We start from the raw sequence: 22,345 nt of genomic DNA on the forward strand, positions 1-22,345 counted from the left end.
CAACGTTTAATACACCACCTATCAGGAGGTTTAACACCATACTTCGTTCGAAATGCACGCTGAACAACTGTCGTCGAATCACTTCTGCCGTACTCAATAACACAAAAAGCTTTCTGTTGAGCGGTCGCCATCTTAGCATCAACTGACGCTGACGCCTAGTCAACAGCGCCTCAAGCGAACAAATGTACAACTAAATGAAACTTTATAGCTCCCTTAATTCGCCGACAGATAGTGCTTAGCTCTGCCTTTTGTCGTTGCAGAGTTTTAAATTCCTAAAGTTGTGGTATTCTTTTTTAATCACCCTGTATTTTGCATGCTTTCTCTGTAATGGTACAGTTTTTAAATACTGAATAAATTTGGGATAGCGCTACCGTGAGTTTAGTCGGAGTGGGCGGTCTTAGAGAGACAATTTGCTATTTTATTATCGTGTTTGTCAATGTCACACACCTCCATGATAGCGCCACAGGAGGTCCTGAAAAAAGGAGATCTGAAAAATCATAACGAGTCTTTGATGATTCAGATCACGTTCTAATTTCGTCGTACGGTATTTAACAGTCCCTAGTGGTTTCAACCTGTACACAAGAGCAAACATTTCGGTCGCACTGCACTCCAGAGGGGTGATATCACATTCAGTAAACTTGCAGCCCTGTGATGACCGTCGAGAAAGGCTGAATCACACAGTAGGTGTCCACAATGCCGAAGATTGACAAGAACTTCGTCCTTTTGCTCACTGCACTGGGAACTGTAGTTTCCGACCGCTGAATGAGTGAGAATCGACGTCTAAGGAATGGAGAGGTTTCATTGACACTCTTTATAGGAACCCTTGTCTTTTAGTTTCGATTTTGAGCGGCGATGTATCTGAAATCTTTTTTTCGGTCACTCGTAAGAAAACCGCGTAATTTCAACGCTGGGCGTCGCGGTTATGACCTCCATCGCAGAGACGTTAAAGAAGGGTTGAAATGTGGGTTATAGGGACCGTGACGGACAGCCTATCGTGTGACATGTCTACGGTGGCGTTGGGTAGAACAGTGGTGAAATCTGATACCAAAGCGACATCGTTAACCCACTCTTCACCCGTCACGTGTACTGAGCTGGCTGTGGCCTTCTTTCCGCACGTGTCGACACCTTGCTTTTTTAAGTGTCCTCGTGCTCTAGGGTAATAGCGCAGGGCGCCACGCTTTTGAACCGTTTCAGAGAAACATTGTAGGCAACTTTGCCCCAAATTTCAAATTTATACGTAGGAATGTGAGAAATTTACGAGGTTGTATGTGTGTATGTTGCACGTTTTCTTCTAAACTACTGGACCGATTTCAACAAAATTCGGTTTGTAGGGTTTAAAACTTACTGTTTGGAAAGAAGTGCTTCGGGGAAGCAGCACCTACCTATCACAGGGGTGAGGATGAAGGTGAAAAACAAGCGCAAACACCCAGAATTTATTCATCCAGTATTCAAGAATGAAAGTACGAGGGTTATTCGGAAAGTAAGGAACGATCGGTCGCGAAATGCAAACCAAAGTGAAAATCCGATGTTTTACACAGGTGTGTTGGGCAGTGTCTCTAGTATGCCCGTCGATCACGTTACGTCGTTCGTTTTAGTTCTGAGCACACATGGAGCTTACAAAGATACCTAGAACAATAGTGTCTCCCGTCAAGTACAAGGGCCTGGTGAGAAATTTCGCCTGAAGCTATGCAGCCAACATTACATGCGTTTTCTTCTTCAAGACAATTCTCAGCAGCATTGTGCAGGGGCAATGAAGATGCTCTTCCATCGTTTTCAATTGGAAATGTTTGATTAGCCACAACACAACCCGTAATTGGCTCCCTCTGAGTTTCATCTTTGCTCACATGAACCGCTGGCTATGAAGACAATATTTTGACACACACAACGAGCTGTAGCCCAGCGTAGACAACCCCCCAAAAATTATGAACGTCGGGAAGATTATTGCTTAGTACACTTTCTTGCTCATCCAGTAGAACTGCCGCATCTGGCATTATGTTTTAATTTATTATTTCTTTCTTACAAACACTATTCGCGACAAATTTTGCTAACAGTATTCACGTATACCACTCTATGTCCCTGCAAAATTATATCACCGTGCGAACACATAGCTCACGAGATAAGACTGAGATGTGTGAAAAAGTGCCGCATCAAGTGTCACGTTTAAATTTATTGCTTCTTTACTGCTAACGCTATTCGCAACACATTTCGCAGATAGTATCCACATGTGCCACTGAATGATATATCATCGTATGTATTGTATGTTAGCCGGGGACCTATAAACAACAGAGAGACTCCTTCCTCGCCGCAGCCGCAGTGGCCCACAACCCCACGACGACTACCGCAGTCCACTTCACCCCTCCGCCGCACCACACCGAACCCAGGGTTATTGTGCGGTTCGGCCCCCGGAGGACCCCCAGGGAACGTCTCACACGAGACGAGTGTAACCCCTATATTTGTGTGGTAGAGTAATGGCGGTGCACGCGTACGTGGAGAACTTGTTTGCGCAGCAATCGCCGACGTATTGTAGCTGAGGCGGAATAAGGAGATACAGCTCGCATTCGCCGAGGCAGATGGAAAACCGCCTAAAAACCATCCACAGACTGGCCGGTTCACCGGACCTCGACACAAGTCCCCCAGGTGTATTCTTGCCGGGCACCAGGCGCTCCTTCCCAGTCTGGATACCCGGCACTGGATCGCACGGCTAACCGGGAGGGAAAAAATTGATATAGTGTGACACGGGGTTCAGGTGATAAAACGTCATAAACATCGACGAGCGTGAAAACGAAACTGAAGCCGAAATTCGCTACAGATGCAGATGATATAAATGTGTGAAGTAAGTTGTACATATGTAAATATATATGTGACATGTGTGTACACGTATGAAGCCGCGTGTAAAAATCCCCTCCTAAGGCCCTGGTTCTACTTCAACCGAACTTGGTGGTATACATGTTTCTTACTGGCTAGAAAAAAAAACTAAGTGAGTAAGGGTCGTCAACTTACTGGGGCCCGCATCTCGTGGTCGTGCGGTAGCGTTCTCGCTTCCGACGCCCGGGTTCCCGGGTTCGATTCCCGGCGGGGTCAGGGATTTTCTCTGCCTCGTGATGGCTGGGTGTTGTGTGCTGTCCTTAGGTTAGTTAGGTTTAAGTAGTTCTAAGTTCTAGGGGACTTATGACCACAGCAGTTGAGTTCCATAGTGCTCAGAGCCATTTGAACCGTTTTTGAACTTACTGGGGTGGAGGTGATGCATAGAGAATGCTTGAAGACGAGGAAATGGAAAGACAAAGAGAAGGAAGGGGGCGGTGGGCACAGATGGGCGGAAGAGTAGATGGACGCAGAAAGGGGGGAGAGGACATGGATAGAGAGAGAGGGAGAGGAGATGGATAGAGAGAGAGGGAGGTGATGGACAGTGGGAGGGTAGAGAAGGAGATGGATAGGGAAAGGAGCGCTATGAGATGGACAGAGACGGGGGAGAGGAGAGGGAAACAGAAGGACAGAGAGACGAACAGAAGCAGGTGTACTGATAGAACTTTGTGATAAATAAATGCCTGGGCAACACAATGTTCTCAGCTACGAGTAGTAACAAATAAAAGGCCCAACAATGAGACTGAAACCTTGGCGAAAGACATCTGGGTAGACATGGAGAAAAAAATTTTTGTTTACCCGTGACGGAACCTATCTAAATACAATTTTACACTTGTATCGACTTTGATGCTCAATAGCCGTATTAGCGGTGACTGAGACGAGAGCTGTTTCAGTGTTGTTGTTGTTGTTGTTGTTGTTGTTGTTCAGGGCCTGCTGCTGACCCTGGAGCGCGACAAGCCGGGCATGCTGGCGCTGGTGAACAAGGCCATCCCGCCGCTCTTCCGCAAGCCGGAGAGCATCTTCGTGACGGCGCCAGTGCGCAACTTCCTCTTCGACGGCATCGTCATCAACTGCACCGTCACCGACTTCTCGGCCAAGGCGCTGTGCACGGGGCTCAAGAAGGAGGCCAAGGAGCTCAAGCGCGAGGGCGACAACTTCTTCTTCTCCTTCTTTGGACACGTGAGTCTCATTATGCGTCAGAATTCTTCCATATATTTGCCCATACCAGTACGGCAATCCTAGCAACAAATAATAATATCATAGTCTGGGAGACGAGTCTTTGGTATTGACAGCTCGGTAGCGTCTTTCCGTTGCCTAGCGACCGCAGGCAGGCGGCCAATGACGGCCTGACTTTGAGCGGGTAGCAAGGGCCACGTTGCCGCTCTGAAACCCGGTCGCGCGCGTTTATGAAACTTACCAGTGTCTCGCGTGCAGGGGGTGCGGTTGTTCGTCGTTTGTCTGAAGTTGAATTCGCAGTCTATTTCGTTTTTGTTGTTTTTAGTGTTTCTTTGTTTATGTTTCGTTGTAAACAATGTCTAGTGCGGCGGGTAGTACCAGCCCAACACAAGAAGTGAAACGGAGGAAGAAATGTGTGCTACACACCCAGGCCCGTGAATTCGTGTGCTCTGTGAGGGATTACTTTGAGAAAGAAAAGGACAAAGGTGGGCCCTTAATTCCTGTTGTTCAGGTTGTGAAGAGAACTGCAGCAGCATTGAAAATAAGTAAGAACACTGTTGTAAAGATAGGGAAAGAACAGTATAGTGTAGATTGTGACGAGAGTGGCACAACAAAGCTGCACACACCAGGAAAGAAGCGACCGAGAAATAAGCAGGTGACAGCTTTGGACGATTTTCAGAAAGACGCTATTCGTCGTCATATGTACAGCTATTATAAGAGAAGGGAACATCCCACTCTATCTAAATTACAGGTGTCGCTTCAGAAAGACGATCTTATTAAAGGGAGCAAATTTTCATTGCGTACAGTGTTGCAAGACATAGGCTTCAGCTATTCACTGTTTAACGGACGCAAAATATTAATGGAAAGGACAGATGTAGTTGTAGATTTCAATCGGCCGCCCGCCCCTCAGGAGCTCAGTTCGTCAGCGCACCTGACGATGGCGACATTTCTGATCGCCGAAACATTGTGCCCGTTTGACACTATGAACCGGCAGTATAACCGTGGACTATTCGAGCAATAATAATATTATTCATTGCAACTGAACATGATTAAAGTCAATCTGATATGGGTCCGCAGCTCGTGGTCGTGCGGTAGCGTTCTCGCTTCCCGCGCCCGAGTTCCCGGGTTCGATTCCCGGCGGGGTCAGGGATTTTCTCTGCCTCGTGATGACTGGGTGTTGTGTGATGTCCTTAGCTTAGTTAGGTTTAAGTAGTTCTAAGTTCTAGGGGACTGATGACCATAGATGTTAAGTCCCATAGTCCTCAGAGCCATTTGAACCAATCTGAAATGGGAATCAGCACGGAGCTAGGTGTGGTATGTCTCTAAACTTCACATACCCAGTGAAAGGAAACATTTTATATAACATCTATTCGCCTCGGCGGCATCCAAGCAACCTTGACAATACTTACTATACTTCCCGTGTCCGGAACTTGACTTTAAACTTCCAAAAATCACCAGCCAATATGGCCTTGTCATTTGCCTCCCATAAGTCATTCATTGTGCAGGGCTGGTCTAAATATGGACAGATAAGCAGGTCTTGAGGATCCTGGACAGAACCACACAGACAGAGAGTGTTCTCATTCTCTTTTAGGAAACCCTATTGCTGCAGGTTTGTCTTGCACTTTGGCACTTCTACTCTCATACGGTTTAGGGTTCTCCAGACTGTGGTTCAAATGGCTCTGACCACTATGGGACTTAACTTCTGAGGCCATCAGTCCCCTAGAACTTAGAACTAGTTAAACCTAACTAACCTAAGCACATCACACACATCCATGCCCGAGGCAGGATTCGAACCTGCGACCGTAGCTGTCGCGCGGTTCCAGACTGAAGCGCCTACAACCGCTCGGCCACTCGGGCCGGCTCCAGACTGTCTATGGTAGGTCTCCACCAGGCGCCAGTTCTTCTTTTACATCTTTATGGGGGTTTCTCAGGTCGATTTCCCACCTTTTCAAACGATTCTCTGCAGCCGACCCTTCCAGGGCTCGGGTACGTGACAGTAAATTCTTCCTCGAACAAAGCCGTCGGTCAGCATGCTGGTGTCCATATAAAGGGTGACGCGTGTCCTTTTCTTCTTTGTTTTTTTCGGCTTTGGCAGCGATGCCACGTCGTATGTTGGGCGGTGCGATCCCCGTGATAAGTACATATTGTGTACTGGGGTTGGCCTCAAGCATCCGGTAACAATCCGTGCCATTTCATTCACCGCGACATCGACTGTTCTCGCCTGTGTTGATGCAGACCACACTGGAGCGGCGTATTCCGCGGCTGACACACTGAGCGCAAGGGCTGAGGTTCTCAGGACTTTTGGGTTTGCACCCCGGGATCCGCTGGTTAGTTTCCTGATGATGTTGTTTCTAGTTGAGACTTTTTCCCTTGTGGCATTACAATGATGTTTATAGGTCAATGTGTGATCCAACGTGACACCAAGATATTTGGGCGTTTTACCGTGCTCGAGACGTTCATCTCTGCATATTACATTTAATTCACGATTTGCCTCCCTGTTCTTTAAATGGAATGCACAGACCTGCGTCTTGCAAGGGTTCGAACTTAGGTGGTTTGCCTCATAATACTGGGAGAGAGCTTCCAAGGTACTGGTTAATTTCTCCTCTACATCCATAAAATTGTTACCTTGGGCTGCAACTGCAGTGTCGTTGGCATACATAAATTGGCGCGTGATGTTTGGCACTGGTTGGTCATTTGTATATATATTACACAGAGCTTGGGCGAGGACGTTTCCCTGAGGTAGGCCATTCCTCTGATTTCTCCATCTGCTCTTCTTGCCCTGGATACAGACGAAAAATCTCCTATTATGCAGGAAAGTACCTATCAGTGATGTTAAATGGTCATCTCTTATCACATTATATACTTTTCTAAGGAGCCTCCGATGGTTTACAGTATCATATGCAGCTGAAATGTCTATGAATGCCACTCCCGTGATCTCTTTCCTCTCAAACCCATCCTCGATATGTTGGGTCAGGTTCAGGACTTGACCGCAGCACCTTGACAACAATGAACACTGAAGATGTAACACATATACAGTGCTATTACAAATGATTGAGGCGACTTCATAAATTCACTGTAGCTCAATTCATTGACATATGGTCACGACACACTATAGATACATAGAAAAACTCATAAAGTTTTGTTCGGCTGAAGCCGCACTTCAGGTTTCTGCCGCCAGAGCGCTCGAGAGCGCAGTGAGACAAAATGGCGACAGGAGCCGACAAAGCGTATGTCGTGCTTGAAATGCACACACGTCAGTCAGTCATAATAGTGCAACGACACTTCAGGACGAAGTTCAACAAATATCCACCAACTGCTAACTCCATTCGGCGATGGTATGCGCAGTTTAAAGCTTCTGGATGCCTCTGTAAGGGGAAATCAACGGGTCGGCCTGCAGTGAGCGAAGAAACGGTTGAACACGTGTATCTGGACATGCTGGAAAATTGGCTCATGCCACAACTGGAGACCGACAGCGCCGACTTCATCTTTCAACAGGATGGTGCTCCACCGCACTTCCATCATGATGTTCGGCATTTCTTAAACAGGAGATTGGAAAACCGGTGGATCGGTCGTGGTGGAGATCATGATCAGCAATTCATGTCATGGCCTCCACGCTCTCCCGACTTAATCCCATGCGATTTCTTTCTGTGGGGTTATGTGAAAGATTCAGTGTTTAAACCTCCTCTACCAATAAACGTGCCAGAACTGCGAGCTCGCATCAACGATGCTTTCGAACTCATTGATGGGGACATGCTGCGCCGATTGTGGGAGGAACTTGATTATCGGCTTGATGTCTGCCGAATCACTAAAGGGGCACATATCGAACATTTGTGAATGCCTAAAAAAACTTTTTGAGTTTTTGTATGTGAGTGCAAGCCATTGTGAAAATATCTCAAATAATAAAGTTATTGTAGAGATGTGAAATCGCTTCAATCATTTGTAATAACCCTGTACATGGTGGTCCATTGATAGTGACCGGGCCAAATATTTCACGAAATAAGCGTCAAACGAAAAAACTACAAATAACGAAACTTGTCTACCTTGAAGGGGGAAACCAGATAGCGCTATGGTTGTCCCACTAGATGGCGGTACCATAGGTCAAACGGATGTCAACTGCGTTTTTTTTAAATGCCAACCCCCATTTTTTATTACATAAACATTCGTATTTCTTTACGTACTACACGAATATGTAATAAAAAATGGGGGTTGGTATTTAAAAAAAACGCAGTTGATATCCGTTTGATCAATGGCAGCGCCATCTAGCGGGCCAACCATAGCGCCATCTGGTTTCCCCCTTCAAGCTAGACAAGTTTCGTTCTTTGTAGTTTTTTCGTTTGACGCTTATTTCGTGAGATATTTGGCCCGGTCACTATCAATGAACCAGCCAGTCTACTGACAAGGAAATTATTACAGTTTCACAGATCAATGGATGATTCTTTCGAGAGAAAGCTAGCCAGTAATGCGTTGGTCCACCTCTGGCCCTTATGCAAGCATTTTGGCAAGGCAGGGTTTGGCGAGCACGAAGAAAAGCAGTCGAAATACTCAACATGTGCGGGCGGGCATTATCTTGCTGAAATGGAAGCCCAGGATGGCTTACCATGAAGTGCAACAAAATGGGGCATAGAATATCGTCGATTTACCGCTATGTTTTACGGGTGCCGCAGAAGACAACCCAACTGGTTCAAAATGGTTCAAATGGCTCTGAGCGCTATGGGACTTAACATCTGAGGTCATCAGTCCCCTTAACCTTAAACCTAACTAACCTAAGGACATCACACACATCCATGCCCGAGGCAGGATTCGAACCTGCGACCGTAGCATTCGCGCGGTTCCGGACTGCGCGCCTAGAACCGCTAGACCACCGCGGCCGGCCAACAACCCAACTGGTCCTGCTATGAAAAGAAATGGCATCTCCAGACACACCATCGGCCCGGAATCACATTCACTTGTATAGGATCGTCGTTAGTGATGAGTCACGCTTCGAATTGAGCCTCGTTGACCCGTGAAGGCCTGGGATGCCAGGCTGTTTGTCACCAGGAGTGATGGTCCGGGCTGCCAACTCTTTTCATAGCAAGGCCCGTTTAGTTGTCATCCGCTACACGCTTGTAACAGAGTGGTACAGCGGCGATATTCTACGCCCTGTTTTGTTGCCCTTCATCGCAAGTCATTCTGGGCTTACATTTCATCGTTGTAATCATTTTAATGCACGCTCACACGCGGCGAGACTTCCTACTGCTTCGTGCTTTGCGAACCCTAACTTGGGTAGCAGGGGCGCTTGATCACTGCCCATCTGAGAACGTTTCCAGTGTTGTGGGCAGCGCTCTCCAATCAGCTCGGGGTTTTGTCGGTCTTACGTACCAGAATTTGTCACGATATCCCTCAGGAGGACATCCAATAAGTCTATCAATGAATACTTGCATAAGGTCCAGAGGTCGACTAACGCGTTATGGGCTTCTCTTGAATAAATCACCTAATTTTTCTGAAATTGTAACCATTTGCTTGTCTGCACATGCACATCACATTATTGTTTTGCCTCCTTCCAAAACAGGCGTCATAAGAGCCACCATAAGGTTTCTAATGAATCACACAATCAGAATGACACAACATTAATCTTTTAGACACGTAAAGAATATTATAAAATTTTGTGCATATTAGTTTTAAATCCCATAAACAGTGACAGAATCAGTATTCATAGAATTTACACGTTTGGCAACAATTTTCCGTTATTGAGTAGATGGGTTAATCAGATAACCAACACTGAAAGCCTCAGCAGTATTAAATCAACATTCAAAGAAGTGAAAAAAATACATTTCGTTAATGATCAGTCGTTGATATTACGTGACTAGCTTCAGCTTAGCCCCGATTCACACGTTGTCTTTATTTAGCTCAAATCAGATACCCTAAAACTCACACAGAATAATAAAATTAAAACCACATAGCCTCTGGGTGACAACAACAGATATGATTTACACGCTGAAGGGTCTCATAACATTGTTTCAGGCATTTATGCTGAACAATACAAGTTTTTATATCCCAGGACAGTAATCTTGAATTTAAAAAAAATAACAACTGTAGCGAGTGATACGTTGTTGTGGTCTTTAGTCCTGAGACTGGTTTGATGCAGCTCTCCATGCTACTCTGTCCTGTGCAAGCTGCTTCATCTCCCAGTACGTGCTGCACCCTACATCTTTCTGAATCTGCTTAGTGTATTCATCTCTTGGTCTCCCTCTACGATTTTTACCCTCCACGCTTCCCTCCAATACTAAATTGGTGATCTCTTAATTCCTCAGAACATGTCCTACCAACCGGTCCCATCTTCTAGTCAAGTTGTGCCACAAACTCCTCTTCTCCCCAATTCTATTCAATACTTCCTCATTAGTTATGTGATCTACCCATTTAATCTTCAGCATTCTTCTGTAGCACCACATTTCGAAAGCTTCTATTCTCTTCTTGTCCAAGCTATTTATCGCCCATGTTTAACTTCCATACATGGCTACACACCATACAAATACTCTCAGAAACGACTTCCTGACACTTAAATCTATACTCGATGTTAACAAATTTCTCTTCTTCAGAAACGCTTTCCTTGCCATTGCCAGTCTACATTTTATATCCTCTCTACTTCGACCATCATCAGTTATTTTGCTCCCCAAATACCAAAACTTCTGTACTACTTTAAGGGTCTCATTTCCTAATCTAATTACCTCAACATCACCCGATTTAATTCGACTACATTCCATTATCCTCGTTTAGCTTTTGATGATGTTCATCTTATATCCTCCTTTCAAGACACTGTCCATTCCGTTCAACTGCTCTTCCAAGTCCTTTGCTGTCTCTGACAGAATTACAATGTCGTCGGCGAACCTCAAAGTTTTTATTTCTTCTCCATGGATTTTAATTCCTACTCCGAATTTTTCTTTTGTTTCCTTTACTGCTTGCTCAATATACAGATTGAATAGCATCGGGGAGAGGCTACAACCCTGCCTCACTCCCTTGCCAACCACTGCTTCCCTTTCATGTCCCTCGACTCGTATAACTGCCATCTGGTTTCTGTACAAATTGTAAATAGCCTTTCGCTCCCTGTATTTTACCCTTGCCACCTTCATAATTTGAAAGAGAGTATTGCAGTCAACATCGTCAAAATCTTTCTCTAAGTCTACAAATACCAGAAACGTAGGTTTGCCTTTTCTTAGTTTAGCTTCTAAGATACAAGGTAACACACGAATGCCGAAAAGAACACAAACAGTTCAGTGCCGACAATATTTCGTGAAAGTTTTAACACGCGGGGCTTTGAAAAGGAAAAACACGGATTAAAATGATTAATTCTTTTTATACCCACCCATGATAACACCACACACTGCGAGAATTTCAGTTTGACGTAGTGTTACTTTTTACAAGTGGGTTTATGAGTAATTCTAGCGTGTTCTGGTAACACTGAATGCCGATACACATTGAGAACTATAACATATGCAACAGTTACTATTCAAAGATAGAGGGTATAAAACTCTTCGTTCGCTCGGTCCACACATCTGGACCTTCATTCACTTTTTCAACATTTCGCGGTCCTGTCAGCAACTGTATAAATATTAATTTTAATTTTAATTTAATTTAATTTTAAAAACCAACAGCCTCAGTTGCAAAGTTTACTTAGATTTACCTAAGTTTCAGTCGCGATAACCCAATCTTCTTCACAACAAAATTAACTACCATTTGTCCATTGTGGACATCGTCAAGCTAGAACTACAAATCCATAAATCATCGTGAGACTGTAAAAACTTATCTGAAACTGCCTCGGCTCCACTTCCCGACCGCGATGTGGCAGCCACGACTGCTGTACTGGAACTTGTGGCTGCCACATTGCGAAGAAGGTTGGGTTATCCCGACTGAAACCCAGGCAAATATTCATTCACTACATTTTTCCGCTTAAATAGCCGTTTTTTCCGGCCTTAGACCGATGGTCCGCGAGTTTGGGGCTTCGAATTCTTATTTTTAATACAAGGGTGCAGCACCTTACAAGAAACTGTGTGTTTCCAGCAAGTCATACCCAGGAAATGGCTACCTCTACAAATCAAAATGGTATGTTATGCCGAAACAGTGTACTGAGAATCTGTGTTTTTTTACCTAACGTTCGATAACTATTTAGATGCTGAGAATTAGTTCAGATTTGCATTAATTTTGTTCGTCAGTACAAACTAACACATTTTATGAAGATCTTCGTACGTGGACATCAGGTCATAATGCATATTTGATAATTTAAATTTGGTCTTCGATAATGGAATACTGAAGCAACCGTTACTTCTACACTTTACAGCACTGAATGGAATATTAACTAACGAGTATATAGAATATCTTCTTAATGACAGCAATGTAGAATTATCTGTTTGTAAAGATGACAAATTCTCGGTTTTTTGGCCGGTCAGGATGGCCGAGCGGTTCTAGGCGCTCCAGCCTGGAAACGCGCGACCGCTACGGTCGCAGGTTCCAATCCTGCCTTGGGCATGGATGTGTGTGATGTCCTTAGGTTAGTTAGGTTTAAGTAGTTCTAAGTTCTAGGGGACTGATGATATCAGAAGTTAAGTTCTACAGTGCTCAGAGCCATTTGAACGATTTGTCCTGCTGAGTTTGGTGAAACTGCCTGGAAAACAATAAGAGCGTTACGGTGTCATGCCAGTACTTAGGAGAAGAGATCGTCGATGTGCTGTGGATTCCTCTAACAGCGAAGACGTTGATGATATAGAAAATGTGAATACAGAGCCTAGAAGAGTTATGTTGCAACCGGTTTCACAAGTTGGGTATTACAGTGGTGACCAACTACCAAAATTTGTTGAAGCAAGGAACGCCTCAAAATTCAGGAATTCCAAAATAAGAGACGTGTACGTCAAATCTGGAAAATACATTTGTATTGAGGAAAACAATTTATTTGACACTTACCATTGAACGTAAAGATTCATTTAATGCCAGCAGGAAATACACTACTGGCTATTAAAATTGCTACACCGCGATGGTGACGTGCTAAAGACGCGAAATTTAACCGACATGTCGAAGATGCTGTGATATGCAAATGATTAGCTTTTCAGAGCATTCACACAAGGTTGGCGCCGGTGGCGACACCTACAACGTGCTGACATGAGGAAAGTTTCTCATACACAAACAGCAGTTGACTGGCGTTGCCTGGTGAAACGTTGTGATGCCTCGTGTAAGGAGGAGAAATGTGTAACATCACGTTTCCGAATTTGGTAATGGTCGGATTGTAGCCTGTTGCGATTGCGGTTTATCGTATCGCGACACTGCTGCTCGCGTTGGTCCAGATGCAATGACTGTTAGCAGAATATGGAATTGGTGGGTTCAGGAGGGTAATACGGAACGCCGTTCTGGATCCTAACGGCCTCGTATCACTAGGAGTCGACATGAGAGGCATCGTATCAGAATGGCTGTAACGGACCGTGCAGCCACGTCTCGATCCCTGAGTCAACAGATGAGGACGTTTGCAAGACAACAACCATCTGCACGAACAGTTCGACGACGTTTGCAGCAGCATAGACTATCAGCTCGGAGACCATGGCTGCGGTTACCCTTGACGCTGCATCACAGACAGGAGCGCCTGCGATGGTGTACTCAACGACGAACCTGGGTGCACGAACGGCAAAACGTCATTTTTCGGATGAATCCAGGTTCTGTTTACTGCATCATGATGGTCGCATCCGTGTTTGGCGACATCGCGGTGAAAGCACATTGGAAGCGTGTATTCGTCATCGCCATTCTGGCGGTATCACCCGGCGTAATGGTATGTGGTGCCATTGGTTACACGTCTCGGTCACCACTTGTTCGCACTGACGGCACTTTCAGTGGTGGACGTTACATTTCTGATGTGTTCCGACCCGTGGCTCTACGCTTCATTCGATCCCTTCGAAACCCTACATTTCAGCAGGATAATGCACGACCGCATGTTGCAGGTCCTGTACAGGACTTTCTGGATACAGAAAATGTTCGACTGCTGGCCTGGCCAGTACATTCTCCAGATCTCTCACCAACTGGAAACGTCTGGTCAATGGTGGCCGAGCAACTGGCTCGTCACAATACACCAGTCACTGCTCTTGATGAACTGTGGTATCGTGTTGAACTGCAGGGGCAGCTGTACCTGTACACACCATCCAAGCTCTGTTTGACTCAATGCACAGGCGCATCAAGGCCGTTATTACGACCAGAGGTGGTTGTTCTGGGTACTTATTTCTCAGGATCTATGCACCCAAATTGCGTGAAAATGTATTCACATGTCAGTTCTAGTATAATATATTTGTCCAATGAATACCCGTTTATCATTTGCATTTCTTCTTGGTTCAAAAAATGGTTCAAATGGCTCTGAGCACTATGGGACTTAACATCTGAGGTCATCAGTCCCCTAGAACTTAGAACTACTTAAACCTAACTAACCTAAGGACATCACACACATCCATGCCCGAAGCAGGATTCGAACCTGCGACCGTAGCGGTCGCGCGGCTCCAGACTGAAGCGCCTAGAACCGCTCCGCCATTCCGGCCGGCTTTCTTCTTGGTGTAGCAATTTTAACGGCCAGTAGTGTAATTCTATTGTATTGCATGGAACTGCGGACCTAGAAACGACGGAGAGGCTTCGTCCTGCCGTAGCCCTCTGTCGTACAGAACCCGACAACAGGCTACAGCAGTCTACCCACCCCACCGCCGCCCCACACTGATTCCAGGGTTATTGTCCTGTTCGGCCACCAGGGGACCTCCCAGGGAACGTCTCGCACCAAACGAGTGTAACCCCAAATGTTTGTGAGGTAGAGTAATTATGGTGTACGCTTACATGGAGAACAGTGTTTGGGCAGCAATCGCCAACATAGTGTAACTGAGGCGGAATAAGGGGAACCAGCCCGCATTCGCCGAGGCAGATGGAAAACCGCCTCAAAAACCATCCACACGCTGGCCGGCACACCGGACCTCGACACTGATCCACCGGGCGGATTCGTGCCGGGGACCAGGTGCTCCTTCCCGCCCGGAATGCAGTGCGTTAGACCGCACGGCTAACCGGGCGAGCAGGATATAATTAATCGCCGGAAATTATTGTATGGTCATTATTTTCCTGAGTTTGTCAAGTTGTTTTAGAGCACCAAAAAATTTGTATTGGGAATCATGTACTTCAGAATTATTAATCGCCGCGCGGGATTAGCCGTGCGGTCTGGGCGCTGCAGTCATGGACTGTGCGGCTGGTCCCGGAGGAGGTTCGAGACCTCCCTCGGGCATGGGTGTGTGTGTTTGTCCTTAGGATAAATTAGGTTAAGTAGTGTGTAAGCTTAGGTACTGATGACCTTAGCAGTTAAGTCCCATAAGATTTCACACACATTTGAACATTTTTGAACAAATATTAACATTAAAAGACATATTTTCGGTGTGCATTACCATACACAGTTTAGTGTTTCAATATATACATATGCGAATAAAATATTCTTATTGAAGAAAGGGGACAGAAAATACAAAATAAAGACTAGTATGTTTTCTCGATAAGCTAGACTTCTACATACGTGGACCTCCATTTATGTCGTAGAGAATAACCAAAAAACATTTCATTTGCATAGATGCCATACTTGTTTATTAATATGTTGGAAAGTATTAAAAAAAATTTCCTGCAATTTTTTTAACCTCAGAACTGAGCGGGTTATATACGACAACCGAAATTAAATGTGTTGTGGGTTGGCAGTAGAGCCAACCCCGGTATGAGAGGAAGCCGAAAGGCACGCGTTTTAGCTCACGCAGGCTGGCGTGAGGTCTGGAACAGGACATGGAAATTAGACTGTAGGAAAAACTGACGTAGCTGGTGGAATACTTAACTTTAATCCATAAATGGTCAACGTCGCTCTTGACGGTACATATTTTACAGCATCAATAGTAACTGGTAATGACGCCTTGCTAGGTCGTAGCAAATGACGTAGCTAAACGCTATGCTAACTATCGTCTCGGCAAATGAGAGCGTATTTTGTCAGTGAACCATCGCTAGCAAAGTCGGTGGTACCACTGGGGCGAGTGCTAGGAAGTCTCTCTAGTCCTGCCGTGTGGCGGCGCTCGGTCTGCAATTACTGACAATGGCGACACGCGGGTCCGTCGTATACTAGCGGACCGCGGCCGATTTAAAGGCTACCACCTAGCAGGTGTGGTGTCTGGCGGTGACACCACAAAATGTCTGTAGCAAGGCCTCGCTTGAAGACCCGGAGTTATCGTGAATCACAGCCCATACGAGTACATTGGTCTCTTTGTACGCCAGTCCTTGGCTGTATAGTCAACATAGGAAACTAGTTCACGAATCGAAACAGTAGAAATGTGATATGTGCCGACTCTGAGGACGCAAATTGGCGATCACCAAGTCAGTGGGGAGCAATAATTCTTGGAATGTCGTAGAAACACTTTTCACCATTACCGATCACCGTGCAAAATATGACAAACGGACCACTGTTTCCATGGGGACATCAAGCAAAAACAGTCCCTCCAGAGAACGTGTGCGTCATAACATCCGCTGACGGGATGCCGGCGAACCCGTGGCTGTGATACAAAGCACAGAGAAGTATAATGAGCGGAAGACATCGACATTAACGCACGCACTGCCTGCAGTCTTCAGTGTCGGTGCAATCCTTACGCCGTTCTCTGTTTTGCCACAAACAGCGCCAACCGTCTCCGATCGTACTGGACCAGCAGGACGGGTAACAGGCGTAGTTGTGCCTTGCGGAGCCAAAGCGAAACACCGAATATCTAAAAATGTCCACCAACCAGGCATATCACGTGATGTCATATCAGAGCGTACATCTTGAGTCCGCTGCTTTTATTATTCTTCGCATATCCATAATTGAAATGGACGACTTGGGACGTCAGCTAGTATAATATATGTTAAAAAATGACGAAATTCCTCCAACTGTACACTGGGCTCGCATTCGGGAGGACGACGGTTCAAACCCGCGTCCAGCCATCCTGATTTACGTTTTCCGTGATTTCCCTAGATCACACCAGGCAAATGCCGGGATGGTTCCTTTGAAAAGGCACGGCCGACTTCCTTTCCCATCCTTCCCTAATCCGAGCTTGTCCTACGTCTCTAATGATCTCGTTGCCGACGGGACGTTACATCTACATCTACATCTACATTTATACTCCGCAAGCCACCCAACGGTGTGTGGCGGAGGGCACTTTACGTGCCACTGTCATTATCTCCCTTTCCTGTTCCAGTCGCGTATGGTTCGCGGGAAGAACGACTGTCTGAAAGCCTCTGTGCGCGCTCTAATCTCTCTAATTTTACATTCGTGATCTCCTCGGGAGGTATAAGTAGGGGGAAGCAATATATTCGATACCTCATCCAGAAACGCACCCTCTCGAAACCTGGCGAGCAAGCTACACCGCGATGCAGAGCGCCTCTCTTGCAGAGTCTGCCACTTGAGTTTGTTAAACATCTCCGTAACGCTATCACGGTTACCAAATAACCCTGTGACGAAACGCGCCGCTCTTCTTTGGATCTTCTCTATCTCCTCCGTCAACCCGATCTGGTACGGATCCCACACTGATGAGCAATACTCAAGTATAGGTCGAACGAGTGTTTTGTAAGCCACCTCCTTTGTTGATGGACTACATTTTCTAAGGACTCTCCCAATGAATCTCAACCTGGTACCCGCCTTACCAACAATTAATTTTATATGATCATTCCACTTCAAATCGTTCCGCACGCATACTCCCAGATATTTTACAGAAGTAACTGCTACCAGTGTTTGTTCCGCTATCATATAATCATACAATAAAGGATCCTTCTTTCTATGTATTCGCAATACATTACATTTGTCTATGTTAAGGGTCAGTTGCCACTCCCTGCACCAAGTGCCTATCCGCTGCAGATCTTCCTGCATTTCGCTACAATTTTCTAATGCTGCAACTTCTCTGTATACTACAGCATCATCCGCGAAAAGCCGCATGGAACTTCCGACACTATCTACTAGGTCATTTATATATATTGTGAAAAGCAATGGTCCCATAACACTCCCCTGTGGCACGCCAGAGGTTACTTTAACGTCTGTAGATGTCTCTCCATTGAGAACAACATGCTGTGTTCTGTTTGCTAAAAACTCTTCAATCCAGCCACACAGCTGGTCTGATATTCCGTAGGCTCTTACTTTGTTTATCAGACGACAGTGCGGAACTGTATCGAACGCCTTCCGGAAGTCAAGGAAAATGGCATCTACCTGGGAGCCTGTATCTAATATTTTCTGGGTTTCATGAACAAATAATGCGAGTTGGGTTTCACACGATCGCTGTTTCCGGAATCCATGTTGATTCCTACATAGTAGATTCTGAGTTTCCAAAAACGACATGATACTCGAGCAAAAGACATGTTCTAAAATTCTACAACAGATCGACGTCAGAGAGATAGGTCTATAGTTTTGCGCATCTGCTCGACGACCCTTCTTGAAGACTGGGACTACCTGTGCTCTTTTCCAATCATTTGGAACCTTCTGTTCCTCTAGAGACTTGCGGTACACGGCTGTTAGAAGGGGGGCAAGTTCTTTCGCGTACTCTGTGTAGAATCGAATTGGTATCCCGTCAGGTCCAGTGGACTTTCCTCTGTTGAGTGATTCCAGTTGCTTTTCTATTCCTTGGACACTTATTTCAATGTCAGCCATTTTTTCGTTGGTGCGAGGATTTAGAGAGGGAACTGCAGTGCGGTCTTCCTCTGTGAAACAGCTTTGGAAAAAGGTGTTTAGTATTTCAGCTTTACGCTTGTCATCCTCTGTTTCAATGCCATCATCATCCCAGAGTGTCTGGACATGATGTTTCGAGCCACTTACTGATTTAACGTAAGACCAGAACTTCCTAGGATTTTCTGTCAAGTCGGTACCTAGTATTTTACTTTCGAATTCACTGAACGCTTCACGCATAGCCCTCCTTACGCTAACTTTGACATCGTTTAGCTTCTGTTTGTCTGAGAGGTTTTGGCTGCGTTTAAACTTGGAGTGAAGCTCTCTTTGCTTTCGCAGTAGTTTCCTAACTTTGTTGTTGTACCACGGTGGGTTTTTCCCGTCCCTCACAGTTTTGCTCGGCACGTACCTGTCTAAAACGCATTTAACGGTTGCCTTGAACTTTTTCCATAAACACTCAACATTGTCAGTGTCGGAACAGAAATTTTCGTTTTGATCTGTTAGGTAGTCTGAAATCTGCCTTCTATTACTCTTGCTAAACAGATAAACCTTCCTCCCTTTTTTTATATTCCTATTAACTTCCATATTCAGGGATGCTGCAACGGCCTTATGATCACTGATTCCCTGTTCTGCACTTACAATATCCTCCTCCTCCTCCGCCAACTGTATTAAGGTGTGGGTTTGATTGATAACTAGTTTCGATATTGTTACAACATCATCTTCAGGCCCTAAATACAACATTTTTTTTGTCATCAGTCTACTGACTGGTTTGATGCGGCCCGCCACGAATTCCTTTCCTGTGCTAACCTCTTCATCTCACAGTAGCACTTGCAACCTACGTCCTCAATTATTTGCTTGACGTATTCCAATCTCTGTCTTCCTCTACAGTTTTTGCCCTCTACAGCTTCCTCTAGTACCATGGAAGTCATTCCCTCATGTCTTAGCAGATGTCCTATCATCCTGTCCGTTCTCCTTATCAGTGTTTTCCACATATTCCTTTCCTCTCCGATTCTGCGTAAAACCTCCTCATTCCTTATCAGTCCACCTAATTTTCAACATTCGTCTATAGCACCACATCTCAAATGCTTCGATTCGCTTCTGTTCGAGTTTTCCCACAGTCCATGTTTCACTACCATACAATGCTGTACTCCAGACGTACATCCTCAGAAATTTCTTCCTCAAATTAAGGCCGGTATTTGATATTAGTAGACTTCTCTTGGCCAGAAATGCCTTTTTTGCCATAGCGAGGCTGCTTTTGATGTCCTCCTTGCTCCGTCCGTCATTGGTTATTTTACTGCCTAGGTAGCAGAATTCCTTAACTTCATTGACTTCGTGACCATCAATCCTGATGTTAAGTTTCTCGCTGTTCTCATTTCTACTACTTCTCATTACCTTCGTCTTTCTCCGATTTACTCTCAAACCATACTGTGTACTCATTAGACTGTTCATTCCGTTCAGCAGATCATTTAATTCTTCTTCACTTTCACTCAGGATAGCAGTGTCGTCAGCGAATCGTATCATTGATATCATTTCACCTTGTATTTTAATTCCACTCCTGAACCTTTCTTTTATTTCCATCATTGCTTCCTCGATGTACAGATTGAAGAGTGGGGGGCGAAAGGCCACAGCCTTGTCTTACACCCTTCTTAATACGAGCACTTCGTTCTTGATCGTCCACTCTTATTATTCCCTCTTGGTTGTTGTACATATTGTATATGACCCGTCTCTCCCTGTAGCTTACCCCTACTTTTTTTCAGAATCTCGAACAGCTTGCACCATTTTATACTGTCGAACGCTTTTTCCAGGTCGACCAATCCTATGAAAGTGTCTTGATTTTTCTTTAGCCTTGCTTCCATTATTAGCCGTAACGTCAGAATTGCCTCTCTCGTCCCTTTACTTTTCCTAAAGCCAAACTGATCGTCACCTAGCGCATTCTCAATTTTCTTTTCCATTCTTCTGTATATTATTCTTGTAAGCAGCTTCGATGCATGAGCTGTTAAGCTGATTGTGCGATAATTCTCGCACTTGTCAGCTCTTGCCGTCTTCGGAATTGTGTGGATGATGCTTTTCCGAAAGTCAAATGGTATATCGCCAGACTCATATATTCTACACACCAACGTGAATAGTCGTTTTGTTGCCACTTCCCCATATGATTTTAGAAATTCTGATGGAATGTTATCCATCCCTTCTGCCTTATTTGACCGTAAGTCCTCCTAAGCTCTTTTAAATTCCGATTCTAATACTGGATCCCCTATCTCTTCTAAATCGACTCCTGTTTCTTCTTCTATCACATCAGACAAATCTTCACCCTCATAGAGGCTTTCATGTATTCTTTCCACCTATCTGCTCTCTCTCCTCTGCATTTAACAGTGGAATTCCCGTTGCACTCTTAATGTTACCACCGTTGCTTTTAATGTCACCAAAGGTTGTTTTGACCTTCCTGTATGCTGAGTGTGTCCTTCCGACAATCATATCTTTTTCGATGTCTTCACATTATGCCTGTAGCCATTTCATTCCTCAGCGACTTGTATTTCTGTATTCCTGATTTTCCCGGAACATGTTTGTAGTTCCTCCTTTCATCAATCAACTGAAGTATTTCTTCTGTTACCCATGGTTTCTTCGCAGCTACCTTCTTTGTACCTATGTTTTCCTTCCCAACTTCTGTGATGGCCCTTTTTAGAGACGTCCATTCCTCTTCAACTGTACTGCCTACTGCGCTATTCCTTATTGCTGTATCTATAGCGTTAGAGAACTTCAAACGTATCTCGTCATTCCTTAGTACTTCCGTATCCCACTTCTTTGCGTATTGATTCTTCCTGACTAATGTCTTGAACTTCAGCCTACTTTTCATCACTACTATATTGTGATCTGAGTCTATATCTGCTCCTGGGTACGCCTTACAATCCAGTATCTGATTTCGGAATCTCTGTCTGACCATGATGTAATCTAATTGAAATCTTCCCGTATCTCCCGGCCTTTTCCAAGTATACCTCCTCCTCTTGTGATTCTTGAACAGGGTATTCGCTATTACTAGCTGAAACTTGTTACAGAACTGAATTAGTCTTTCTCCTCTTTCATTCCTTGTCCCAAGCCCATATTCTCCTGTAACCTTTTCTTCTACTCCTTCCCCTACAACTGCATTCCAGTCGCCCATGACTATTAGATTTTCGTCCCCCTTTACATACTGCATTACCCTTTGAATATCCTCATACACTTTCTCTATCTGTTCATCTTCAGCTTGCGACGTCGGCATGTATACCTGAACTATCGTTGTCGGTGTTGGTCTGCTGTCGATTCTGATTAGAACAACCCGGTCACTGAACTGTCCACAGTAACACACCCTCTGCCCTACCTTCCTATTCATAACGAATCCTACACCTGTTATACCATTTTCTGCTGCTGTTGATATTACCCGATACTCATTTGACCAGAAATCCTTGCCTTCCTTCCACTTCAGTTCACTGACCCCTACTATATCTAGATTGAGCATTTGCATTTCCCTTTTCAGATTTTCTAGTTTCCCTACTACGTTCAAGCTTCTGACATTCCACGCCCCGACTCTTAGAACGTTATCCTTTCGTAGATTATTCAATCTTTTTCTCATGGTAACCTCCCCCTTGGCAGTCC

The 22,345-nt window shown here is 45.0% G+C and overlaps 1 protein-coding gene across 1 annotated transcript in view; it reads left to right on the top strand.

Annotated features, from left to right (window-relative positions):
- The window catches only part of LOC126106741 (sensory neuron membrane protein 1-like), a 296,120-nt gene that overhangs the window by 135,316 nt on the left and 138,459 nt on the right, over positions 1-22,345 (top strand). The window contains exon 5 of the mRNA XM_049913116.1: positions 3,790-4,041. Within this exon, the coding sequence (XP_049769073.1) occupies positions 3,790-4,041 (252 nt within the window). The remainder of the gene's footprint in view (positions 1-3,789; positions 4,042-22,345) is intronic.

Source organism: Schistocerca cancellata, chromosome 10 (genome assembly GCF_023864275.1).
Source record: "Schistocerca cancellata isolate TAMUIC-IGC-003103 chromosome 10, iqSchCanc2.1, whole genome shotgun sequence".
In the NCBI taxonomy this organism is placed as follows: Eukaryota; Metazoa; Arthropoda; class Insecta; order Orthoptera; family Acrididae; genus Schistocerca; species Schistocerca cancellata.